At 37.8% G+C, this 21,609-nt stretch overlaps 1 protein-coding gene across 2 annotated transcripts; it reads left to right on the top strand.

The window, feature by feature from the left end:
• The first annotated feature begins 2,010 nt into the window (after positions 1-2,010).
• Positions 2,011-21,171, top strand: LOC124289814 (REST corepressor 1-like). Of its 2 annotated transcripts, none has more exons than XM_046726480.1 (14): positions 2,011-2,378; positions 2,486-2,542; positions 9,315-9,386; positions 10,388-10,440; positions 12,735-12,896; positions 13,374-13,495; positions 13,928-13,985; positions 14,535-14,635; positions 15,588-15,804; positions 17,161-17,238; positions 17,553-17,610; positions 17,915-18,108; positions 18,474-18,631; positions 19,028-21,171. In XM_046726480.1, exons 1-14 carry the CDS (start codon positions 2,276-2,278, stop codon positions 19,134-19,136), a joined length of 1,542 nt encoding a protein of 513 aa, XP_046582436.1. In that variant the 5' UTR covers positions 2,011-2,275; the 3' UTR covers positions 19,137-21,171. The 2 variants fall into 2 exon arrangements, with proteins under 2 accessions (XP_046582436.1, XP_046582437.1); XM_046726481.1 differs by having other exon boundaries at positions 2,012-2,378; positions 15,588-15,795.
• The last annotated feature ends 438 nt before the right edge of the window (positions 21,172-21,609 follow it).

Genomic DNA, 21,609 nt, shown 5'->3' with positions numbered 1-21,609 from the left:
TCACAACGTCTGGATGAAATGAAATATAAGGCCGTTCTATATTCTCATGTGCATACGGTCACGGTTTCCAGTGTTCGATGAGTATTTCTGATTCATTCAACGTCACAACGCTGCTGACTATTGCATTATGGCGGCTCACACGTGGACTATATCAAGATTCTGAATGTTAGTATCTTCTTCTTCTTTATTTTGTTATTGTTTAACGCCGCATTCACCTAGAGCTTGGACCAGACAATCAAGTGGTTGATGTCATGAGCATCGACCCACGCCTTTGGGTGAGTGAGTGAGTTAATATTTAACGTCACATCAGCAATATCTCAGCCATATCGCGACGAAAACAATTTATATACAATAAAAAGTGAAAACATTTTAAAGATTAAAACCTGTCAACGATGGACAGTAAAAATACTAGAAAATCACAGATATGAATATAAAACTAGCGAGCAAAGCCACGCCTTTGGGGTTTGATGACATGCATCAAACAGGTCTGCGAACCTAATCACCTGATCCCTTTAGTTGAAATCATATGGGTTGCTGAAGTTCAATTCTAACCAGATCTTCGATCACTGGTCAATAGTTTCAAGTAACGTCATGATTTCATTCTCCAAATCCGTTTTCACGCCTCCATAGTAGTCCCTTTCTTCCATGGTGATTGACGTACATAAACGTCAGTTTCATCGCACTACCAGTACACGGTACGTTCATCACGATTTCAACTATACCGTACATAACGTCAGTTTCATCGCACTACCAGTACACGGTACGTTCATCACGATTTCAACTATACCGTACATAACGTCACTACGTCAATATCGTTCTGACCAATATGGCGTCCGTCAATGACGTTATATCAGTTATACCACACGCGTATATACATCCTTCACCACATGCCATCTTTACTCCTACGAGCGAAATATTTCTGTTAAAGCGCAATCATCTATGATCTGGAACGGGTTACACAAATATATTTGATCGAACTGTCATAATTTGTTTCGTGACACTCCAACGACTTACATCTCACTCTCGTTACATGATATCGTGTCAATGTTCCACTACGAAATGGACGCATATTAACACACAATCATTTCCCACCAATATGTAGATGTAAGCTTTCCGGGTCATAGCCTGGGGGAGGCAGTCTTTCTGTTTACTATGGGTCTGTCGCATTGTCTGGGAGTGGCCCAGGAAGCCATGCAACACGCAGATGTTCATGGTCATGTAACCTTGTCTAAAATACTGTTGACTGTTCCAAAAAGAAAATACAAGATTCAAAATTTATGTAAATTCAGTCAGTATTCGAATCGATAAAGGCCTATTTGCACTATTGGTACAAATAGGCCCACGATATGAAGGTGTTAAAGACACACTGACTCACAACTGATGATATAAATTTTTAAAAAATGAAGACTGACAGGAATCGTGATGTACACATATGATTGTTTTAAAAGTATTAAATCGATTTTATAATCCAGTATTACGGCAAAAATATTGTATCTTCCGGGAGGAGTCTCTGAAGGAATCGCGTATGGTGCCCTGTTGGGGACATAAAATAACGTGCTTCCAAACAAAGACATATGTCAAACATAACACACACGTTGTTTATTGGTCTACAGAGACGAGGGATCACACACGTCTTTCTTTTATCGTAATGTGTGTGTGCCGAATATTGCTTTACATGGTGTTATAGAGAAATATTGGTCCACATAACAGGCTCTTGGCAAGAAGTATGGAAGCCCATGTCGTTCTCATATACTAAACTGACCCCTTGTGTCAATCCCTGACTCGGTATCTGGCCAAAGTCGCCATACTATCTTATTTGTAAGCATTTAGAAACAATATAATCGGTTATATTGCGTGATCGTTCACGAAATGTGGCCACTGAGGTTTCCTTGCAATGGGCAATAAACTAACCCGATTTCGATGTATCGCCTTTGGGAGAATAGTACGGAAGAGCAAACTTGACATGTATCATTGCGCAGTGTTTCCGTTCAAACATGTTATAGACGTTTCGTTTTGGGCTGAGGACATACACGAGGCTCTGAAATACTTTGCTTAATGGTTATTTATACATTTTTTGTCCTATTGATGCTTGACTTTACTTTATGCAGTTTTTTCACCTAGGGACTACATTATCCAGCACTCCAACCCTGTGTTGCATGGACGAAAGGTGTCTATATTGTTAAGTGCAAACGTTTGCGTGTGTAAAGTCGTCAAAATTGAACGAATACATCTTCGAACCCGGAGAAAAGCTTCTAAAGCTCTCCAAAATATAGAGATGGTGATGGCGAATAGAAATTCGGAGGATTTTCGCAATGGTCGTCGTTCGCGAGGTGCGAGCCCTCATTCTGACGATAGCAGCGGGGACGATTCTGATCATGGTAAGTCCCTTGACGTTGACCCAGAGAATTATGTTTTAATTCATTTCGGAAATTGAACTTGAAATGCTATCAGACTCTCCACTTTAGTGTGATCTATTTATTTTCAGAAAATGGAATGCGAATTGGAGAGGAATACCAAGCTGTTGTTCCGGATATGTGTCCAGGTAAGCCCCTTTTGACCTAATTACACATTTTAGGGAAGGTGTAATGAAAAAAGCCATGCGATCCAAATGCAAAATAGGAGATTCCCATTGGAAATAGAGAATTGTTTAATTCAAAAATTAAAGCTACACCTGGTACAATCGTGAAATTATTTTATATTTCACTGAAAACATCAGACAGTCATTGTTTGAAGCCTGAGTAACATATCCGTTATTGTCTGAACACATACATCTTCAAACATGATCAGATAGCCTAGATGATCTAATATTGAGGAGAATTTTAATCTCTTTCATTTTATGAGGACCCTATTTTTATTATTTTGGTGGGGGGTCAGGGAGGGAGGAGTCGAAGTGAGCAACCTTGACCTGAAGCAGGCCATCATTATAAATATCAAGTATTACTATTACTGAACACTAAATGACAATTTTAAGGTAACTATGTATACATGTTCTTCAATGAGTGGTACTGAGTTTGACCCAATCTTGACCCAGTTTCATAATTTTATTTCAATACTATGAACAGCAAAGGGTCAGCATCCTTGACCTGAGGTAGGCCATTATCATAGAAAATACACTTATCACTAAAACATTCATATATGCAAAATGATGCACAAGCCTATCTTTCAGCCTATTTCAAGGCTATTCATGAAGTTAAACTTTTTTAAAGCTGTGACTGTCATTTATCATCAGATCATAGGTTTTTGGACATTATATGTTTTTGGACCGAAACGCTCACTCAGGTTAATATGGAGAGGTTTTGCATCACTCAGACTTTGTAAATTTCTGAATAATGGCTTGTTTTTAGCATAAACTAATGTTATATAAGTTAGTGACATGTTTTACAATTGTTCATGCGATAATGAAGACAACGGCAGATGTTTTTATCTTTAAAAACCCATCACACGATCATAGAAATGCTAGTATATAGTACTGAATCTTTTGACTTTTACCACTGGGGTTATGACAAGAACCCCTCATGACATTCATGTTTGATTTTGTGCCCCTGAAATTTTGTCCCCCCTATAATGGGGTGTCGTAACAATTTCTGAACAAAATGAGTATTTAGTATGCCTGTCAAGATTACTTGAATAACAGGCCCTGAATAAAAAATGTGCACATCATTATTATCACTATTCAGTATTAATGATAATAGTTTTCAGTTGCTTTGTTGAAACTATCAATATTACTAGGCATTAATTAGTTTGGAACTTTGGTCCTACATGCCAGACAAGAGATCAAGAAGTAAATGGCAGTCTGGTATTTTTGCAAACCTGTGGAAGTCGTGGTGGCTGAGCAGGTTAGGTGGCTGACTTTGTGTCCTGGCGATTAGGCGCCTGACTCTGAGGGTGTGGTTGGAATCCGGATGGGACTCAACCCCAAAGTACTAGAATTTGTACTTTACTAAGAAAGTGTCATCCCAAATATGGCATTGTGTGATCAAACCTGTTGCTGTTGTATCCTATATCGTAGTTATCTTGATAATGTGGCAAAGGTCAATCAGTGGAAATATGGTATTAACCTTTCAGTGAAAATATCAGGAAGTTACACTTGAAGTATTCTGCTTCATGGGTTGTTTTCCATTTTTTTATTTAGATGTGACAGTGAATTCATTTTGGACACTTAAGCAGACATATTCATATGTATTTTTTAATTATATTGTACATGTGTGTATGATGAAACCAGAAATAGATGCCTTTGGTCATGTCCCACTAGTTTCCCACACAGTTCAGACCAGTGTTTGGCATAAAATAATTTGATGTTGGGATAAAGTGACCAGTTGGTCTAGAGCGTTACTGGTTTTGAACTAGCCGACTAGTGGTCGTATCCTGTTTCTATGAAGCACTGTTTCCTATGTCAACATATATTTCATCATTCAAGATTTCAGACTGGTTCGTTGTGTTGTAACTCCAGCGATACAGTATTGTATCCCAAGATGAGGCCCATGATACATCAATGTACATGTATTACGATATATTAATTGTTTCTTGATGCATCATGGTTAATAACATATTTATAATTCTAAATGAACCTTTTGAGCTTCTACAGATTCTGTAGTATTTCTTATGGTTGTCTTTCAAATTAGGAATGTCAATGTTGATGTAACTATGAACATGTCCAGATGCCATTTTGTCTCCAACAGGGGGCGGTGGGGTAGTCTAGTGGTTAAAGCGTTGGCTCATCACTCCGAAGACCCGGGTTCGAATCCGCACATGGGTACAATGAGTGAAGCCCATTTCTGGTGTCCCCCGCCGTGATATTGCTGGAATATTGTTAAAAGCGGCGTAAAACCAAACTCAGTCAGTCAGTCAGTCAATCTCCAACAGAATCCTTGTGATGCATACTTTGAATACTCCTATTGTTATTCTCATGTAATAAACACATTTATACATTTATTCAAGCATATATATATATTAATTTAAAATAATCTGCAAGTAATTTGATAATGATGATGTGCGTGTGAATTTCTTTTCACAGTAGAAAGTAGTGATGCAATGCTTTAAGATTTTCAAAGTTGCCAATTCTAGTCACTGATTGGCAATGGATGTGTCTCACAAATGAAAATCGGGAAACACATACGTGTGTGTGCGTGCGTGCATGCCTACGTGCGTGTGATTAAGTTGAAAGTGTGTCATTATATTTCCTCTTGGAAAGCATAATAATGAACAGCTTATGTAATTAAGACCAGAAGAATATATATTGTAGTTATGGCATTACATATGGTTGTGTGGTGATGTGTATATTGTATTTCATAATGAGTCACAATATGGATGTTTGCATACAAAATTTTACCAACAAATTGAAAACATAAATGGAAGTGTTACAGAATCACTTATCTCGGGTTGACACCATGGGTGAATGTAACTGATCTGGGGTTGACACCATAGGTAAATGTAAATAGTCTGCAGCTCATTATGGACTAATGGTCTATGTAAAAGGGCCAGATTTTAGGGGGAAAAACAATTTGTCCATCTGAATTTTACAAGTCTTGAAATGAAGGAGTAGTGGCATGTCTAACCCTGGTACAACCTTTGTATATGAAGCTCTTAGTATCAGCTGATATAACCTTTGAGAGGCATGATTTAGAAGTTGGAGCAGTAAGGAAGGATAACAATATATGGATGAACAACTTCTTTATTGCAGTGTTATTCCTTTTGTACTGTACAAACATCTCCTCAGACTTGTATATATGCTTCTCCATCCTCATGCTGTTCATCTTGATAACTTGCTTGGTAACACAGGGATGGAAATAACTTTAAAATTGCTAGTGTACTCCGGAACAGTGGCACATGAAAAATCACTTGCCCTGATAATTTTTCCACTATACCGTTCATTTTCTTGTTGATTTTTACAAATAAACAACATAATTAACATTGGAAATTCAACTGGACACCGGTACAGTGTGATATACAAATTTGCTTGCCCGACAGAAAAAAACACTGGACTCGGGCGTGGGGCAATGGGTTATTTCCACCCCTGTAACAGTGTTAAAACCTACACTGAAACGTGCTCTCACTGCAACAAAGAAGTTGCTCATCTATGTACTGTTATCCTTCTTCAGCTGATATAGGTACTAAGTAGATTTTCAGATGAGATGTTTAAATAATATTAAAAAAACAACATTTATTACCACAATTATTTCAAGAGTAAAATTGGCTAACCCCATGTTGATAGAATTGTTAAACAGGGGGTTAGGACAGCTGCAGGTGTATTGATCTTGATAACGGCCATGGTGATAGGTGACTGCTGGCATTATGGACGTGACACGATATCCATAACTTCTAGATCAATGGCAATCATTCTTGATTCCGTGTTTTCTGTGTTCAGTGCTCGGTATTAAGCAGAACTGTAAGAACACATGGACAATGATGTTAGACAGCAGCTTGAAAACAGAAGCACTGTGTTCTGGTTGAATATGTGTCTGTTGGTGTTTGAAGCCTTCATCTCGAGATCGGGCCGGTGGGGTAGCCCAGTGGTTAAAGCGTTGGTTCGTCACACCGAAGACCCGGGTTTGAATCCCCAAATGGGTACAATGTGTGAAGCCCATTTCTGGTGTCCCCTGCCGTGATATTGCTGGAATATTGCTAAAAGCGGCGTAAAACCAAACTCAGTCCGTCAGTCATCTCAAGATCAAAATCAGTTACTTATTATAAACATTTCATAGAGTCACAGTATTGTTATGAGGTACCCTCTGCTATTTTGAAAGTGCAAAAGTTTCTGGATCTGTGAGAGTTTTGAATAGGGAAAAAAGTTATTTTAAAACAAAATACCAAACAGGTTATTTTATTTTGTTTATTATATGTGTTGTTCTTGTATATGTATAAAGGATAGTTGAAGTATCTCAGTAAAATCCTTCTTTCAAATGAGGCCTAATAAAATGTTGTGGTTCCGATTACCCGGCCGACCCTTGAATTCTGGTGCTGACCCTATTTTTTTCGGTATGAATAAATAAGCTTTCAGATACCATTGTTTTTTCCCGGGCACCGACGGACATAGGTCATGCTGATAGAGAAAGTCGACATGATGACCATTGATACTCATTGATAAATGTGTTATTAGCTTGTACTTTACTTCTAAAGAAAAATGTTTTTAAAATCAGACCTACCTACCCTAAATTTTAAAGAGGTTTTATCGGAACCACAACATATTTTTTATTTGGCCAGAAGAAAATTGCCAGTTTATCTAAAGTGAAGCAAACCAAATCTATACTAATGCCTCCCAAAAATATAAACAATACATGGATAATCAGAAACATATATTAAATGTGTTTGCCTTGTGTAGGTCAGTGGGTCACGATCATGGCATACCACAGATTTATAATCATGTCATAAGTCAAGTGATGATCACATTTAGCATATGAATAAAATGGACAGTCTTATTTCATCAGTTGCCACCAGGCCTTGTTAAAGGATTGCAGACAGCTATAATGATCCAAAGAATACATTGATTTATCATCAACAGTCTAAACTCTGCTAAAGTGGTTCCTTCCATTGAGTGTTCCTGTCCCAGCCTGATAACAATAAACTAAAAACAAACCAATGCTGTCTATATAAATGTTTAATATCCGCATTATACTGTTTGGGTTTTTATAAGGATTCATATGCAAAATGCAGAGAGTGTGTTCTCTGAAACCTCTGCAACTATACTGGACAAAATAAGTTAGGGATATTGGTATTTTATGATTGATATTTTATCAGTGTGTCAATGAAAAAATAGATCATTCATAATTTCAAAATTTACATATATCCCTAACTATTTTTGTCCAGTATACCGGTATATGTTATGACTTCAGTCTCTGCCTAATAGAGCTTTTGAGACTGCCAGCTCAAATATGGCTCTTGGCATTATTTTTAGTATGTTTCAGTGTCATACAGTATTTTATGAGCTGATGTTGTTAGTCTGAACTGAATTATGTTGGTCTTCGGCTTCAGACTAAGGGGTTGAAGTCGCAGATTGTGACTTGTTAACTATGGAATGAAGATGTAGATTATGTTTGAAAGATGCACAGCAGCAGGTAATTAACAGAAAAAGTTCTACTGAAACGTAAGACATATATTTAAATCTGTTATCACCTTTAAGAAAAGTCAAGTGTCCCTAAAATAATTCAATTCAAATACCCATTAGACATAATTCAACCAGTCTTCATTTCAAACTGTTGGATTCCTACAAACAGGCTTTATATAAATGGATTTTTCAACTTTAATTTTACTATGGCTTAAACACATGACTTCTTAGGAGACAGCTGGTTCCTTATCAAAGAACTAAACCTGAAAGCCTGACTGTTAGTGTTAGTCAATGGTTTTCAAGTTCTTTTTACCAACAATTGTCTTAGGCTAACAGCTGTCTTAGGCCAACAGCTGTTAGCCTAAGACATAAACAGCAGTATTGAAAGTGGATTCTTTGGCAGAGATGACAAAATATCATTTAATAGGTATGACAAAAGTTCAATAATTACTAGGCAATTGGTTGTTTTCACAATGTCAAACTGGTGTTTCCTGATACATGCAAGGTTACCAGCTGTACATAATTGTGTAGACCCACAAATGGAATTGTTTAGCATAAATATGATATGAATTTACTGCCAGAATTTTGTACAGGGTTTCAGGGGTCATTGGGTTCACAATCATTTGCCTATCATTTTGAATCATCTCCATTATGAGCTGTGCTAAAGTACCATAAAATCCTGGACAATAGGTCTGGAATGAAAGTGATAGGGGTGAGATGTCTCACACTATCTGATGGCGGCCATGTTCAATCATGTTATTGGTCCAACAGTCTGACAGGTCTTTTGATCATGTATGACTTAACAAAAAATTCAGTTTGAAAATATCGGATTTTTGTAAAATACAAATGATTTATTTGTATTGTTGTACAATAACTGCTCATGTGGATGGTTCTGACACTATGTGGTGTAGACACAGTTGTCTCCCTGGAAGTACCCAAAGATTGATATTGGCATTTCTTGTCATGTGAGATTATATTTTACTGACTGCTGCCATATTGCTGTCAGCAGTGTTAAGTTATCTTTTGTTCATTTAGTCAATTTTGCTTGAATTTCCAGTCATGTACGAATGCAATGAAACCGTGTTAGGCCTAAGGAAAAGCCCAACTTTCTGGATGAGTATTGTTGGAAATGTCCATCGAAGGATTTTGCTCAGAAATTATTTCTTGTTATTTCAGGTGGGTTCCCTGGCAATTGTATTAATCTGATGAACAGATTTTGTGCTGTTGTGGAGAATTGTTTGGATGAATAGTGTGAACTGTTTTTCTATTTCAGAGATGCGGACAGAATCTAGAATTGAAGCCATGTTGGTGTGGGCACCTACTGGAGACTTGCCTGAAATAAAAGGTAAGTTTATGTTTGATTTGTTTTCAGATTTCCTTATTATTGTAATGGAAACATGGAACTGGTAGGCTCAAGTTCTCATTTTCTTGTCGTGTTCATTTGTAACAGGTTCATGGTCTGAGCAACCCTGTCTGAGTCGATATAGATAACACCTGTTGAGTTAAGGGATGCTAACCAACTTGTTTCTTCTAAATCTGATTCTACATCCCTTGGCATGTGCACATACACTGATACAGGGTAGTTACTGGGTCTGTATATTTGAAAATATTGTATTGCAGTGTATTGCAATACAGATGTCTACATACTAAATGGAATATTACCCCATTTGGCCAGTTGCCAAAATTTTGTAGCCATGAATCAAAGGGAGATAACCACATGACAGAAAAATTACTTCTGCATTTCTGACTTTCTGTTAATCAATTTCAAAAGGAAACATTAATTTCCTGTTTCCATATGTGAAGGAATCTGTGTTGATTTAAAAAATGACATAAAGGACAACAAAATGTTCTCGAACACAGAAAAACTATTCAGTTGTTGAAAAGCATGTTTCAGTGTACTGGGATGATATTACAGTCCTTGTTAAAACACAAATATGGATGTTACGCACATTAATGGTGATATTAGACTTAATTCCCTATAGTGCATTATTGTTACCCTGTCGTGAGCTTGTCATTGAGGGGAAAATGTTTGGCTCAGTGAGCTGTGTCAGAGTAGGGCAGCCATTTTGAATTGTGATATTTTATGTCAGATGGCTAGGACTATCGAACTATAGAAGTTTTGACTAGCACAAATAGCCACACAGACATGCATGCAATTACTATATAAATACAATAATGTTTGACTCACTGTTAAACCCATTTTATATCATTTTCTCCACCTGGAATTGAAAAGGAATCACAGTAGCTCAGGTGCAATTTGTGGTATCCCCTAGAGCTATCAATAGTTGTTACATAGTTTTGTGTGGGGATGATATATCAATGATCCTGATGATTCATGTCTTGCAGTTGATGAATACATCAACATTGCCAAAGAAAAGCACGGCTACAACACAGAACAGGTAAGTGCTGTGGGCAGTTGCTGCGGTACAGACATTTTTGGAATATTTCTTTTCAAATACTTTAATGCCAGTTTTCAATAATTCAGTGTTTAACTAGCGCGCTCCCTAATATTATTTATTATGAATGAAGCTTGAGTGCAGATTTATCATTCTGATTAGAAAGTGTTCTGAGCGTAATTTATACTTCAGATGGAACTGAATAAAATAAGATATCAATTATTGACAACCTCACTGCCGTACAATTTTCACTACAGTCAGTCAAATATCATCACTACTAGGACTGTAACGAATACACTATGTTGCGAATATGATACGTATCATGAATATTAGGTAACGAATACGAATAATTATTCATGAATACAATATTGTAGTTAAATGATTGATGCACAATATTGAATGCCAATGTTGACAGTGTTAATTTGTGTCAGCAATATCCAGTCATCACATGACACTCAAATTTTGTATGTAATAGTTATAGTTGATAGTAACATGTGCAGCCTGGGCAAACTAACATGACTTGGGCTACTACAAGGCTAGTACATATTGCATTCTTGCATATTTCGTTTTGAAAAAGGACATAGGGTTCAAGTAAAACACACTCCCTTATAAAAATTGTAAATATTCATGAATATTCGGTTCTTATGACCACGAATAATGAATTGAATTCATGAAGGGCTACGGTTCGATTCACCGAATATGCGAGTGAATCGTTACAGCCTTAATCACTACAGTTCCTCAAATCTCTTTTTAACATTGTTTAACATGCCCAAAGTCAGTACCTTTTGCTATTTACAGAATTTTGTCATTTTTATTTTTCTGTTTCCATGGAAATGATTCAGACTTAGTCTCAAAAGGGAGGGGTGGGTTTCGTTTCCAGAGCACAACTCAAAAATCTTTCAATAATTTCAGCAAAACTTGGTATATATATGAGGCATATCCCAAAGTGATGCCTTTTGTTATTTGCAGAATTTTGGCATTTTTATTTTTCTGTTTCCATGGAAACGTTTTGAACTTAATCTTAAAAAAAATGAGTTGGACTTTAAGTAACTGTCAGATGATTTTTATCTTCAAATATGTGTGGTCCGGGGGGATTTGACATCTTCTGATGACTCTTGTTTCATCTGAAGGGAACAAAGCTATAATCCAGATTAAGATGAATCATATTGTACATGTGTAGAGCATATTTTACATTCAATATATTTATGAAAATCATGCACAAATCTTGTTTAGTACAAATAGTTTCAATTTGTAGCTATGATTACGACAGCTATGATCCATCACAGCTGTTAACACCACACTCAGGTACAGTGATGACTCCGCCGTACACCACTGCCACAAACTCATTTTCACATTATGTGACCGACTTTTTTGTCAACAAACATGCATATTCTGGAGTCAGGACAGACTGACCTTATGTAAGCCTCTTGCATCTTGTTTTGCATAATTATATGGAGATGCTGCTTAAGCTTCAATATATTTTTAGACCTCTACATGATCAAACTGACGTACAATGTAAACAAAGGGTAAATGCTCAAATTGAAACAGGTTTCAATTTTTTAGGTTATTTACTTAATGAGACCTACTCATTTCATGACATGTTTGTCTAAAGTGTGGACCTTTCAAACCTTGAAACAGATCCAAAACATGTATAATTTCTTAAATTGACTGTGGTAACCAGTAGTGGTGGTCCGATTAATTGAAATAATCGAAGATTGGTCGCAGTGACCAAACAACCAAGCAATCGATCACATTTTCTCATAATCGAACATAAATGATTTTGGAACTACTGTTTTAGTCTTTGAAATACTTGACAATGGAACATATCGTTGAAGTTGTCAGGGCATGAAAACGTGTTTAATTCTTAGAAAACTCACTTCACTAACTGAAAAGCCATGACTGAATATCTCTTGAAGACTTCTCGGGAAGTTTATGTTCATGATATATTAGTCATCACTTTAAAGTAGCAAGTTGCATCATGTTATAAATATCTGCAATAACAACCTGGATAGGAAAATCTGAAAAACGACGCTAACCAATTTATTTCGATGATTGTTCGTTGGTAATGAAACAATCATCAATTGTGAGATTTCAACCAATTCCCAACACCAGTAACCATGGCAAATGGTGACATCTTGCTGGTTGTGGCAGAGGTACAGGGTTGACAGCATGGTAATCTAGGTAGCACAGTGCTGATAACATGACACATGACAGATACCAGGATCTGCTCATCTGCTCCTAGTTTCCTTGGTTTATCAAGAAAGGTTTGTTTGAAATAGGTATTTTTGTTGTTACAGGCCCTCGGCATGCTGTTCTGGCACAAACACAATGTTGAGAGGGCTCTCTCCGATCTGGCAAACTTCACACCCTTTCCTGATGAATGGACAGTAGAAGACAAAGTACTTTTTGAGCAAGCATTTAGTTTTCATGGGAAAAGTTTTCATCGGATACGGCAGATGGTAAGTCAGGGTTACCGTTTCTTCCAAACTTAACTTTAGAAAGTAGCGGGAATATTTCAGTATGTACTAGCAGAAAGTGCAGTATGAATGATATCTTACCCAAATAGGCAGACGACATACCTTGACAGATATGTACTTGTGCCTGTGGAAGAGGAATATGTTTGTTTGTCTTTAAATGCCCCACTCAGCAATATTAAGCTATATGAATCCAGCTATATGATCTGTATTTAACCAGATCTGGACCAGACAATCCAGTGATCAGTACTGTAAGCAACCATTTGTATTGTCCGGGTACAACCTAACAAGTGAGTCTGCCCACCAAGTCCATCTTTTTTGATGATCTGTTGCTAGAAGGCTGGAATAGGCAACTGCTGGTAGATCTGATTGGAGATGTTGTGTTTTATACACAGAAATGTTGTATACTAAGTGTTGTATGTGTATGGTGATGTGCTGTGTATAGAAGATGCTCTGTTGCAGCTGCCTGACAAGTCTATAGCCAGTCTGGTGAAATACTATTACTCATGGAAGAAGACACGGTCACGAACCAGTCTAATGGATCGCCAGGCGAAGAAGCTAGCCAGTCAGAGGGATGGGGACAGGTGAGTACTGGGCCTTTATTACTGTTGGTGCCCAAAACAATTGAGACTTCCAGTAGATATTCATGTTATATTGACTTTTACTGGCTGAGCTTACTAGCCGTAACATGATTTTATTATTTATTAACTCACATACTGCTGTTGTAATAATGGACCCAAGAAACACGCAAATCCATTTGGTGTTTAGAACTTATATGTTGTGAAGAGCTCATTTTTAATAAAGGTTTGTTTACTGAATGAGGTTGGATTTAAGACTTAAAATAGCATTTTGATTTCTGTAATGAAACTAATAACTGTTGATTGTTCAAAAAAAATCCAGAATGAAGCATTTCTTACATAATTATCCTGTAATCAATACGCTTTCAAGACCATGTTGTACTATCACTGTCTGTATGGTTCTGTTAAGTTAATTATGATTATGATTTCTTCTTCTAGTGATGCATCTGACGAAGGCAGTAAGAGTGACAGTGAAACAGATAACAAAGAGAATGGGGTAGGTATTTCCAGCTTCTTTCATGTGTGTAGCACAGTAAACTACATAGACTGCACCCCTTGCTTGCTGCTTGGGGAGTAACCGTATGGTACTTTGGTGCTGCAATTCACTTTGAAGAGTTGTCTCCCTTAATCATTCCAGAATCCTGTGATTGTTGTTTTTCATCCTTGATTAGGTCTCTAGGTTTGTCAGCACCTTACCTGTGCTCAGGTTTCACCAAAGTTAGTTCGTGACTAAACCAAATTTTTATTTTGTCTTTCCGCTTAAGCCAGGACAATGTAAAGTAGTGTTAAAAGTGGCGTTAATGAAACCTACCTAAAAGTGAAAATCTTTGAATACCAATGTTTTCTTACAGACTAGGGCTACGAAACGCGTAGCCTAAAAGTTAAAATCTTTGAATACCAATGTTTTCTTGGGTACAGACTAAATACTTGTCCCTCTATGATATTAATTTACTATCCACTATGTCAGTCTTACAGAGTATATGTCTATTATTAACCCTTTATGTTTTACTGATTTGCCATTCTTTTGCCATTTTGTTTTGTTTAGAAAGTAGAGAAGGATCACTGTGGGAACTGCAAGCTGAAGACCTCCCAGCTGCATGTGACGCCGAAGGGCTCACTGTGTAACATATGCTATCAATATTGGAGGTATGGATTACTTTTGTTTGTTTGCTTGTGGCAATTTGTTTGTTTGTTTGCACTCAGCAATCTTCAGCGATTATCTGTAAATAATCGAGTCAGGCCCAAACAGTCCAGTGATAGACATCATGAGCATCAAGTTACACAACTGGGATACAATGATATCCATCAAACCATGTCACTGAGTCTGACCACCTGATCCCTTTAATCACTTCCTACGATAGGCATGGGTTGCTGAAGACCAATTCTAACCCAGATCTTCACAGGTCATACCAATATATCCTTATATACACAGTAAAACAAACTGATTTTGCTAATTGTGCGTAATGACTGATTACTCCTGCAGCATTATGGTGTTGGTCAACCAGTTGCCTGATGCACCACACTTTGCTGTGTGGAGTTGTGTCCCTTAGCGATGCTAGAATAATGTGCTCATAGGTTTGAATCCCTAATGTCACCTGGATCTGATTCTTGGTGTATCAACACCACACCCATGTAGGTTCTTCCAAAGTGGTAAATGTTTGGGATCTGCATCCCTTCTGATTTTCCTCCCAAGACAATATGTTGTGATGTAACTGACATGCTAATCAAAGGGACAAAGAATCCCAAAATTCACCCTCAATTGCCCAATATGGCGCCAAAACCAAATCACTTGTGCACTCGCTTAAGCAGATGTCGGCTGAGTGAGTGAGTGAGTTTAGTTTTACGCCCGCTTGCAATATTCCAGCAACATCACGGGCGGGGGACACCAGAAATGAGCTTCACACATTGTACCCATGTGGGGAATCGAACCGGGTCTTCCAGCGATGATGAGCTTAACGCTTTGACCACTAGGTTACCCCACACCCTCGGTTGAGTGAAAAACATTTATGATGTTCATACTCAGTAACTATTTCCACGTTTGTATGATAAACTTTGCCACAAAGACATAAAATTAAAATCACTTTTATTTTTCTCACAGACGTTCAGGTGTGATGAGGCCACAAGGTTTAAAACGGCATGAAAGTCAACACACAGGCCGAGCACATCCACTGAAACACAAGCGGAAGCCTCCTCGAGGGATGCATCTGACATATGATGATCTGATGTCGATGGTCAACGGACCAGCACCCCAAGCAGAGGCTGTACTCAAGTCACTAGATTCGGAGCTTGTCGCACTCAAACGACAGGTAACAATCGTCAGTATACCTTCACTTTCTCCTATTTCTGTCGTGGGCAAAACTTTAACAACATTCAGTTATTTGTTGCCAAGCTTATGTAGAACATGTGTTCTTTAGATGTAGTTGAGGATAATTGCAAGTGATGATTTTTTTAGTATTATTTTTTTCACATTATTTTGTTATTGGTAATTTTGTTGCAGTTTAATTTTGTTTTGATTCAGTTTAGATTTAGATTTAGTTCTATCAGATGTGTCCGAGATGAATGGAATTGTTAGTTTGAAGCAGGGATTTTTGCATTGGTTATCTCATACGAAATTGTGATATATTTCAGCTGTTTTAGCTATGTAGTCATTGTTTGGACATGTTAACAAGAAACAATGTTGTTTGGTAGAGGTTGTCTGTAGGTTGGCCCAGGTACTATTCACCATCCTACATTTTTTTATATGAGAGAAGACTTGAAATCGAGCTCACGCAAACCAGCATACTCTATAATATGACTTGTGTGTTATTGCCCCTTGGCTGGTCAGTGCCAAAGCAGCCTTTGCTTTAGGTGTCAAATGGAGTCCTACTTGGACCTACATTTCAAAGCTGGGTTTCTTTCATGTCACAGACTACTTTAAAGCTACATGACTGTTACACCCTCTAACACGACACAGGCCTTTGCACTTTTACCACGCTTTAGTATTTTCTCCTCTGAAGTTGCTCGACTGATGAAGCTGAAATTTTACATGCTGGTTCCATCTCATGGAGACATCTTACCTTTTTCAAATCAATGTGAAACTGGGTACAGGGCTTAAACTTTGTGTGAATGTAATGACCATGAGAAGATCCAAGTGTCTTCAGGGGATCACTATTTCACTCACATTGTTGTCCTAACGAGGTCCCAGAGTGACTTTTTACCAGATCTTTAGCACCAGTTTATCTTACCCCTCAAAGATGTTTGACTGACTGACTGATTGTTGTTTAATGCCGCACTCAGCAATATTCCAGCTATGTAGCGGGGGTCTGTAAATAATTGAATCTGGACTAGACAATCCAGTGATCAACAGCATAAGCATTGACCTATGCAATTGGGATATGATGACATGTGTCAACAAAGTCAGCGAGTCTGACCACCCAATCCCGTTAGTCACCTCTTACGACAGGCATGGGTTGCTGAAGACCAATTCTAACCCGGATCTTAAAGATATTTGAACCAAAGTATGTGAACCATCATTAATTATATCATCGGTCAAGTGAAATAGAGCTTTGTGGCTCTTTAGTTCGAGGGCTTTGTTTTATCAAATTGTGACATTCCTTTTTGTATAAATATTGTTTTATGGATGTTGAAGAATCTAAAGAAAGCAATGTTGCTAACATCATTACTTGTTTCAGGTACAGAACAACAAACAGATGTTAAGTTTACAAAAGCACAAACTGTCAGATGGAATAGACAAGTTCAAATCTCAAGAGGTGAGGATTTATTACCATGTTTACTTAATTCATACATAATATAACTGTCATCCACAACCCAAATCCCCCGTATTTAGAACAGTGTCCCTAACACCTTGTCACAAGAACTGACTATGATAACTGTTGACTATTGATCCAGTATGTTCTTGCTATTGTAGTCAACTCTAGCAGTCCCCAATGATGAGAATGGAATATTGCATACTGGCATATTTGAACATTCAATCCCTCCGATTGGGTTTTGATGTGGAGATCCTGTTGTCTATGCGTTATAGTTCCTTCCTTTTCAATGCTAATTATGTTGCTTGGTATTGCAGCTCAATCAGAAGATCAATGCAAGATGGACAAATGAGGAATTACTACTTGCTGTACAAGGTGAGCTCAGCACACCAGTAATACAGAATATTCCCGGGCAGAGTTACCGTCATAGAGATAATAGTAACACATTGCTGGTTATGAAAAGTTCTAGGACTTTGTTGGAGAGATTCCAATCAGAATATTAGTCATAGTATGGGTACATTGAAAACTTCAATTTATAATTTTATAAATATTGTAACACACACTCTCATTATTTCATCTGCTGATTATGTCCCCTCTATAGACCGTCCCATGTGAGTTGTCTCCCTTTACTCGTATGACTGTAAGAACTGTGATGTGCATTATTTTTATTCTATTGCAGGAGTGAGGAAGTATGGCAAGGATTTCAAAGCAATAGCTGAAGTAATTGGGAACAAACTAGAAGCACATGTTCGTAGTTTCTTCGTGAATTTCCGGAGGCGCTACAACCTGGATGAAGTGTTGGCAGAATATGAAGCTGAGCATGGGATGGAGAGTACCACCAACATAGAGGAAGAGGAGAAAGAACCAGAAAAGGTACGTTGTCTCCAATGAACTTGTCAGTGATCTGCAAAGCATGTTTTTATTATCTCACACAGAGGAAGCTGCAAAATATAAGCTATTTTTTCTGATTGTAGCCTGTGCTAGTCTGATATGTGGCTATTAAGTGAATTAATGTCTGGTTCCTCAGTCTGTGTCAGAAACTTTTGTCTACAAGCCCAGACCTGTGTTTTAGGAATATTTTCAGTATATAACTTCAGTAGATGAATTAGCTTACGCTCATTGTATTAGACTTGGGCTTCAACCGAATTGCTATGCTTACTTACAGTGATGTTTATCATAGGGCAGGTAATATTTTTCCCCTAAGTTTTGTTAACAAGTTAATGTTTTGTGTCCTTCAGATGGATGTGGATAAGCCAGTAGAAGCTGCCCAATCAAATGGTGGAACCATAAACAACACAGCGTCATCTGGAGCCCCACCCCCTCTATTGAAGCAGCCTCCACCAGCAGCGGTACCAGTTGTCAATAACCGCAACTCCCCACAGTCACAGACTCACAGGTACACTCACTACTAACAGTATACACTTATCCATTTTAATGAAGAGAACCCCAATGGGGAGTCCAGTTTAGAATTGGTACCCAGCCAACATGTTGGTCATAAGAGATGACAAAACGGATGTGCTGGTGAGGCCTATTTAATCTTGTGTCGTACAGTTATGATCATTGCTCACAGCAATCGCAGAATATGTTGAGGCCATCGCCATATAGCTGAAATATTACATTGGCTTCAAACCAATATTTGAGAGAATTTTTGAATCAATTGGGCCACTCGGATTGGGGAAGGGGATTTCATTCTCTACTTTGTGCATTTTGAGATCAGATTTTTGGAATTACTGTTGCCTTCTTTATTGCATTCCATCAGTATGTTGCTCTAATGCATATGTTAAACTTGCAGGTTACTTCCTCAGAAGGCCACTATATTACAACAGCCCCCACCATTGATCCGCCCTGCCTCCAGCAAGCCAAGCATCATGACTCCATCTTCCGGATCCTCCCGAGATTGAACTTCATCCTCAACAGAATATTTCTAGCTCACAAGTCCTGGCTGAACTGAATTCCACATGATTGCCTGTCATCCATCTCTTAACTGACATGCTCAATCAAGTGTGCTAAAATTTGACATGGAGACAGTTCAAACATAACTGTCAACTTCAGTTCAAAAGGATGCCTTAGAAAAACAACAGCATTGCTGACGTTATCAGCTTTACTTTGACACATTAGTGGACATATTGCAGTCAGGCTGATCTTCTGGGTCTTATTTCATCTATATGAGCAGCAATCTCTATGAAAGAGGTGAGCTGTAATGGATTTACCAACAATGCATATACTCAGCTGACACACCATTGACTGTACTGTACATACACAGGTGATGTTAACTGTGGTACAGATGGTGGTACTTACCTGTATGATGAATTTGTGATGTGAGCAAGTCTCTCACTATGATGAGGTTCCACATTCCTAGTCTTGTTGATATCTTCTTGAGCTAACAATGTTTCTTGTCACTAGTGGTGTTTTGATTACATAACCTGGTTCATGGTTACCTCAGTTTTCATCATTTTTCTGATTGCAGGTCAGTTTTTGTATTTGTAGTACTAAGTTACTAATGAATTATTCCTTGTCAACTGATGTGTCATTTTAAGAAATGGTGCAGTTCATATCGGTTGTAAATTTGTATATTACCCAAAGTTCTTGGTTAAATCTCTTTTAACATTACTTTGGGGTCATTTCGGGGGGTATTTTTTGTGTGGAAACACCAAAATGGTCATGAAAATTATTTTTAAATATGTGAACATTTAGAAGCACCTACAATTGTATGACAGATGTCTACAAGTTACATTGCTGTGAAGTTGAATTAACACTTTGCTACACTGTATTTTTATGAACATGTGTATAGCTTGTAGTCAAGTACTTAATTCAAGTACAACATAATTTGCTCAAGATTTAGTCGAAATCACCCTAGAAAACCTGGCAGTAATGCACGAATCACTAAGTGTTGAGGTAGCCAAGCAGTAAAAGATATGCTTATCACGCTGAACATCAAAGTCAATTCCCCACAGGGGTATTGGAAATGGTGTGATATTGCTGTACTATTACCATCCTCGATAGTCTCCAGGGTATACGTTCTGATATATCTCCACTAGTACCCTGGATGCATATACGACTCAGTCCGACAATTTTGCTGGCATTTTATCCAATCAGGTGTCTACACTGGGAAGTTGAGCGTACCAATCACATGGCTTCTGTCACAACTCACTTTCACTTCTTTTATCTAATGGATTAAACTTCTCAACAGTTGTTGCAGAGGTATTCTGAAAGAGGCAGGAGTTCTTGCATATATATTTTTAAGGTTTCAGACCTGTCAATTTGTCTGCATGAGTTTTCCCCTAAATCTGAGTTGCACAGCGAGCAAACACTCGTAGATGCGGCGGCTATCTTTGTTGACACTGGCAAGCTCGGTTGTAATGGCTAATCTGATTGGCTACTGTGAGTAGGTGGACCCAGCAAAGGGAGGTAATAAAATTATTGGGCAAGCCGTAGATGCATCCAGGGTACTAGTGGAGATTTATCTGAACATATACCCAGGAGATTATTGAGGATGTACTGTTACTGAAAATGGTATGAAACCTGTTTACTGTCATTCTTCATCTTGTCCATGTCTTCATCTTCCAGCGTTAGTATGATAGTGTTGTATGCTGCAGTTCACTAAACGTATTGTCCTGCCAAGCAGTGTATTGTGTGCCTGTGTTGAATGTTAAAGGGTAAAACTCCCAGTCACATCTCATCTCGTGTCATCATTGTATATATCGAACAATTTAAGTTATTGAAATTCAGATTAAGCATTGAAGATGTTGAATATTGATTTTCTAACATGTTTAGTTAATAGTGAACAGATTTTTGCATTTTATACCATTGAACTCTTTTTTTTTTTTTTGAAAGTGATGTTTTGTAATAATTTGAGTAAAAGGGACTGTTGATGTCAGTCTGAGATACTTGTTTCAAAACATCAAAATTGTCATGCAATAAAATTTGTGTATAAAATATATTTGTCAAGTTAATTGTGGTATATGAGAGTTTGGATGAACTGTGTTAATTTTAGGGAACAATGCTCCTTCCTTTCCATTTGCAAGAGGTGGGAATCAAGAGTTCAGAAGGGAATAAGAGGACCACCATCAAAGAATATGTTGATAAAATAAATGTTTCTTGATTATCTTCAAAGGAATGAACCAAGCATGACACATGTTTCTGCATGCTAGGCTCCAAGGATTCAGAATCATGATCTGGTTCTCTCTCCAGGTTCTTGATATCTGTTGAAAACTTGAAGCAGACCCAGCTGATTTAATTATTTTGTTGAGTAATTTGTAACTATCAGCGAGTCATGGGTTCACTACTATCAGCAAGAGACAACAGTGGAAGCATCTTGTCTCCATAGTTTGTTCCATCAGGTGGCAAGCTGTGGAATACTTCTCAGACCATATT

The sequence above is a fragment of the Haliotis rubra genome, unplaced genomic scaffold (assembly GCF_003918875.1).
Source record: "Haliotis rubra isolate DU_JTF1 unplaced genomic scaffold, ASM391887v1 Scf45, whole genome shotgun sequence".
In the NCBI taxonomy this organism is placed as follows: Eukaryota; Metazoa; Mollusca; class Gastropoda; order Lepetellida; family Haliotidae; genus Haliotis; species Haliotis rubra.
The sequence above is the reverse complement of the archived record's forward strand: the minus strand, read 5'-3'. Positions and strand labels throughout refer to the sequence as shown.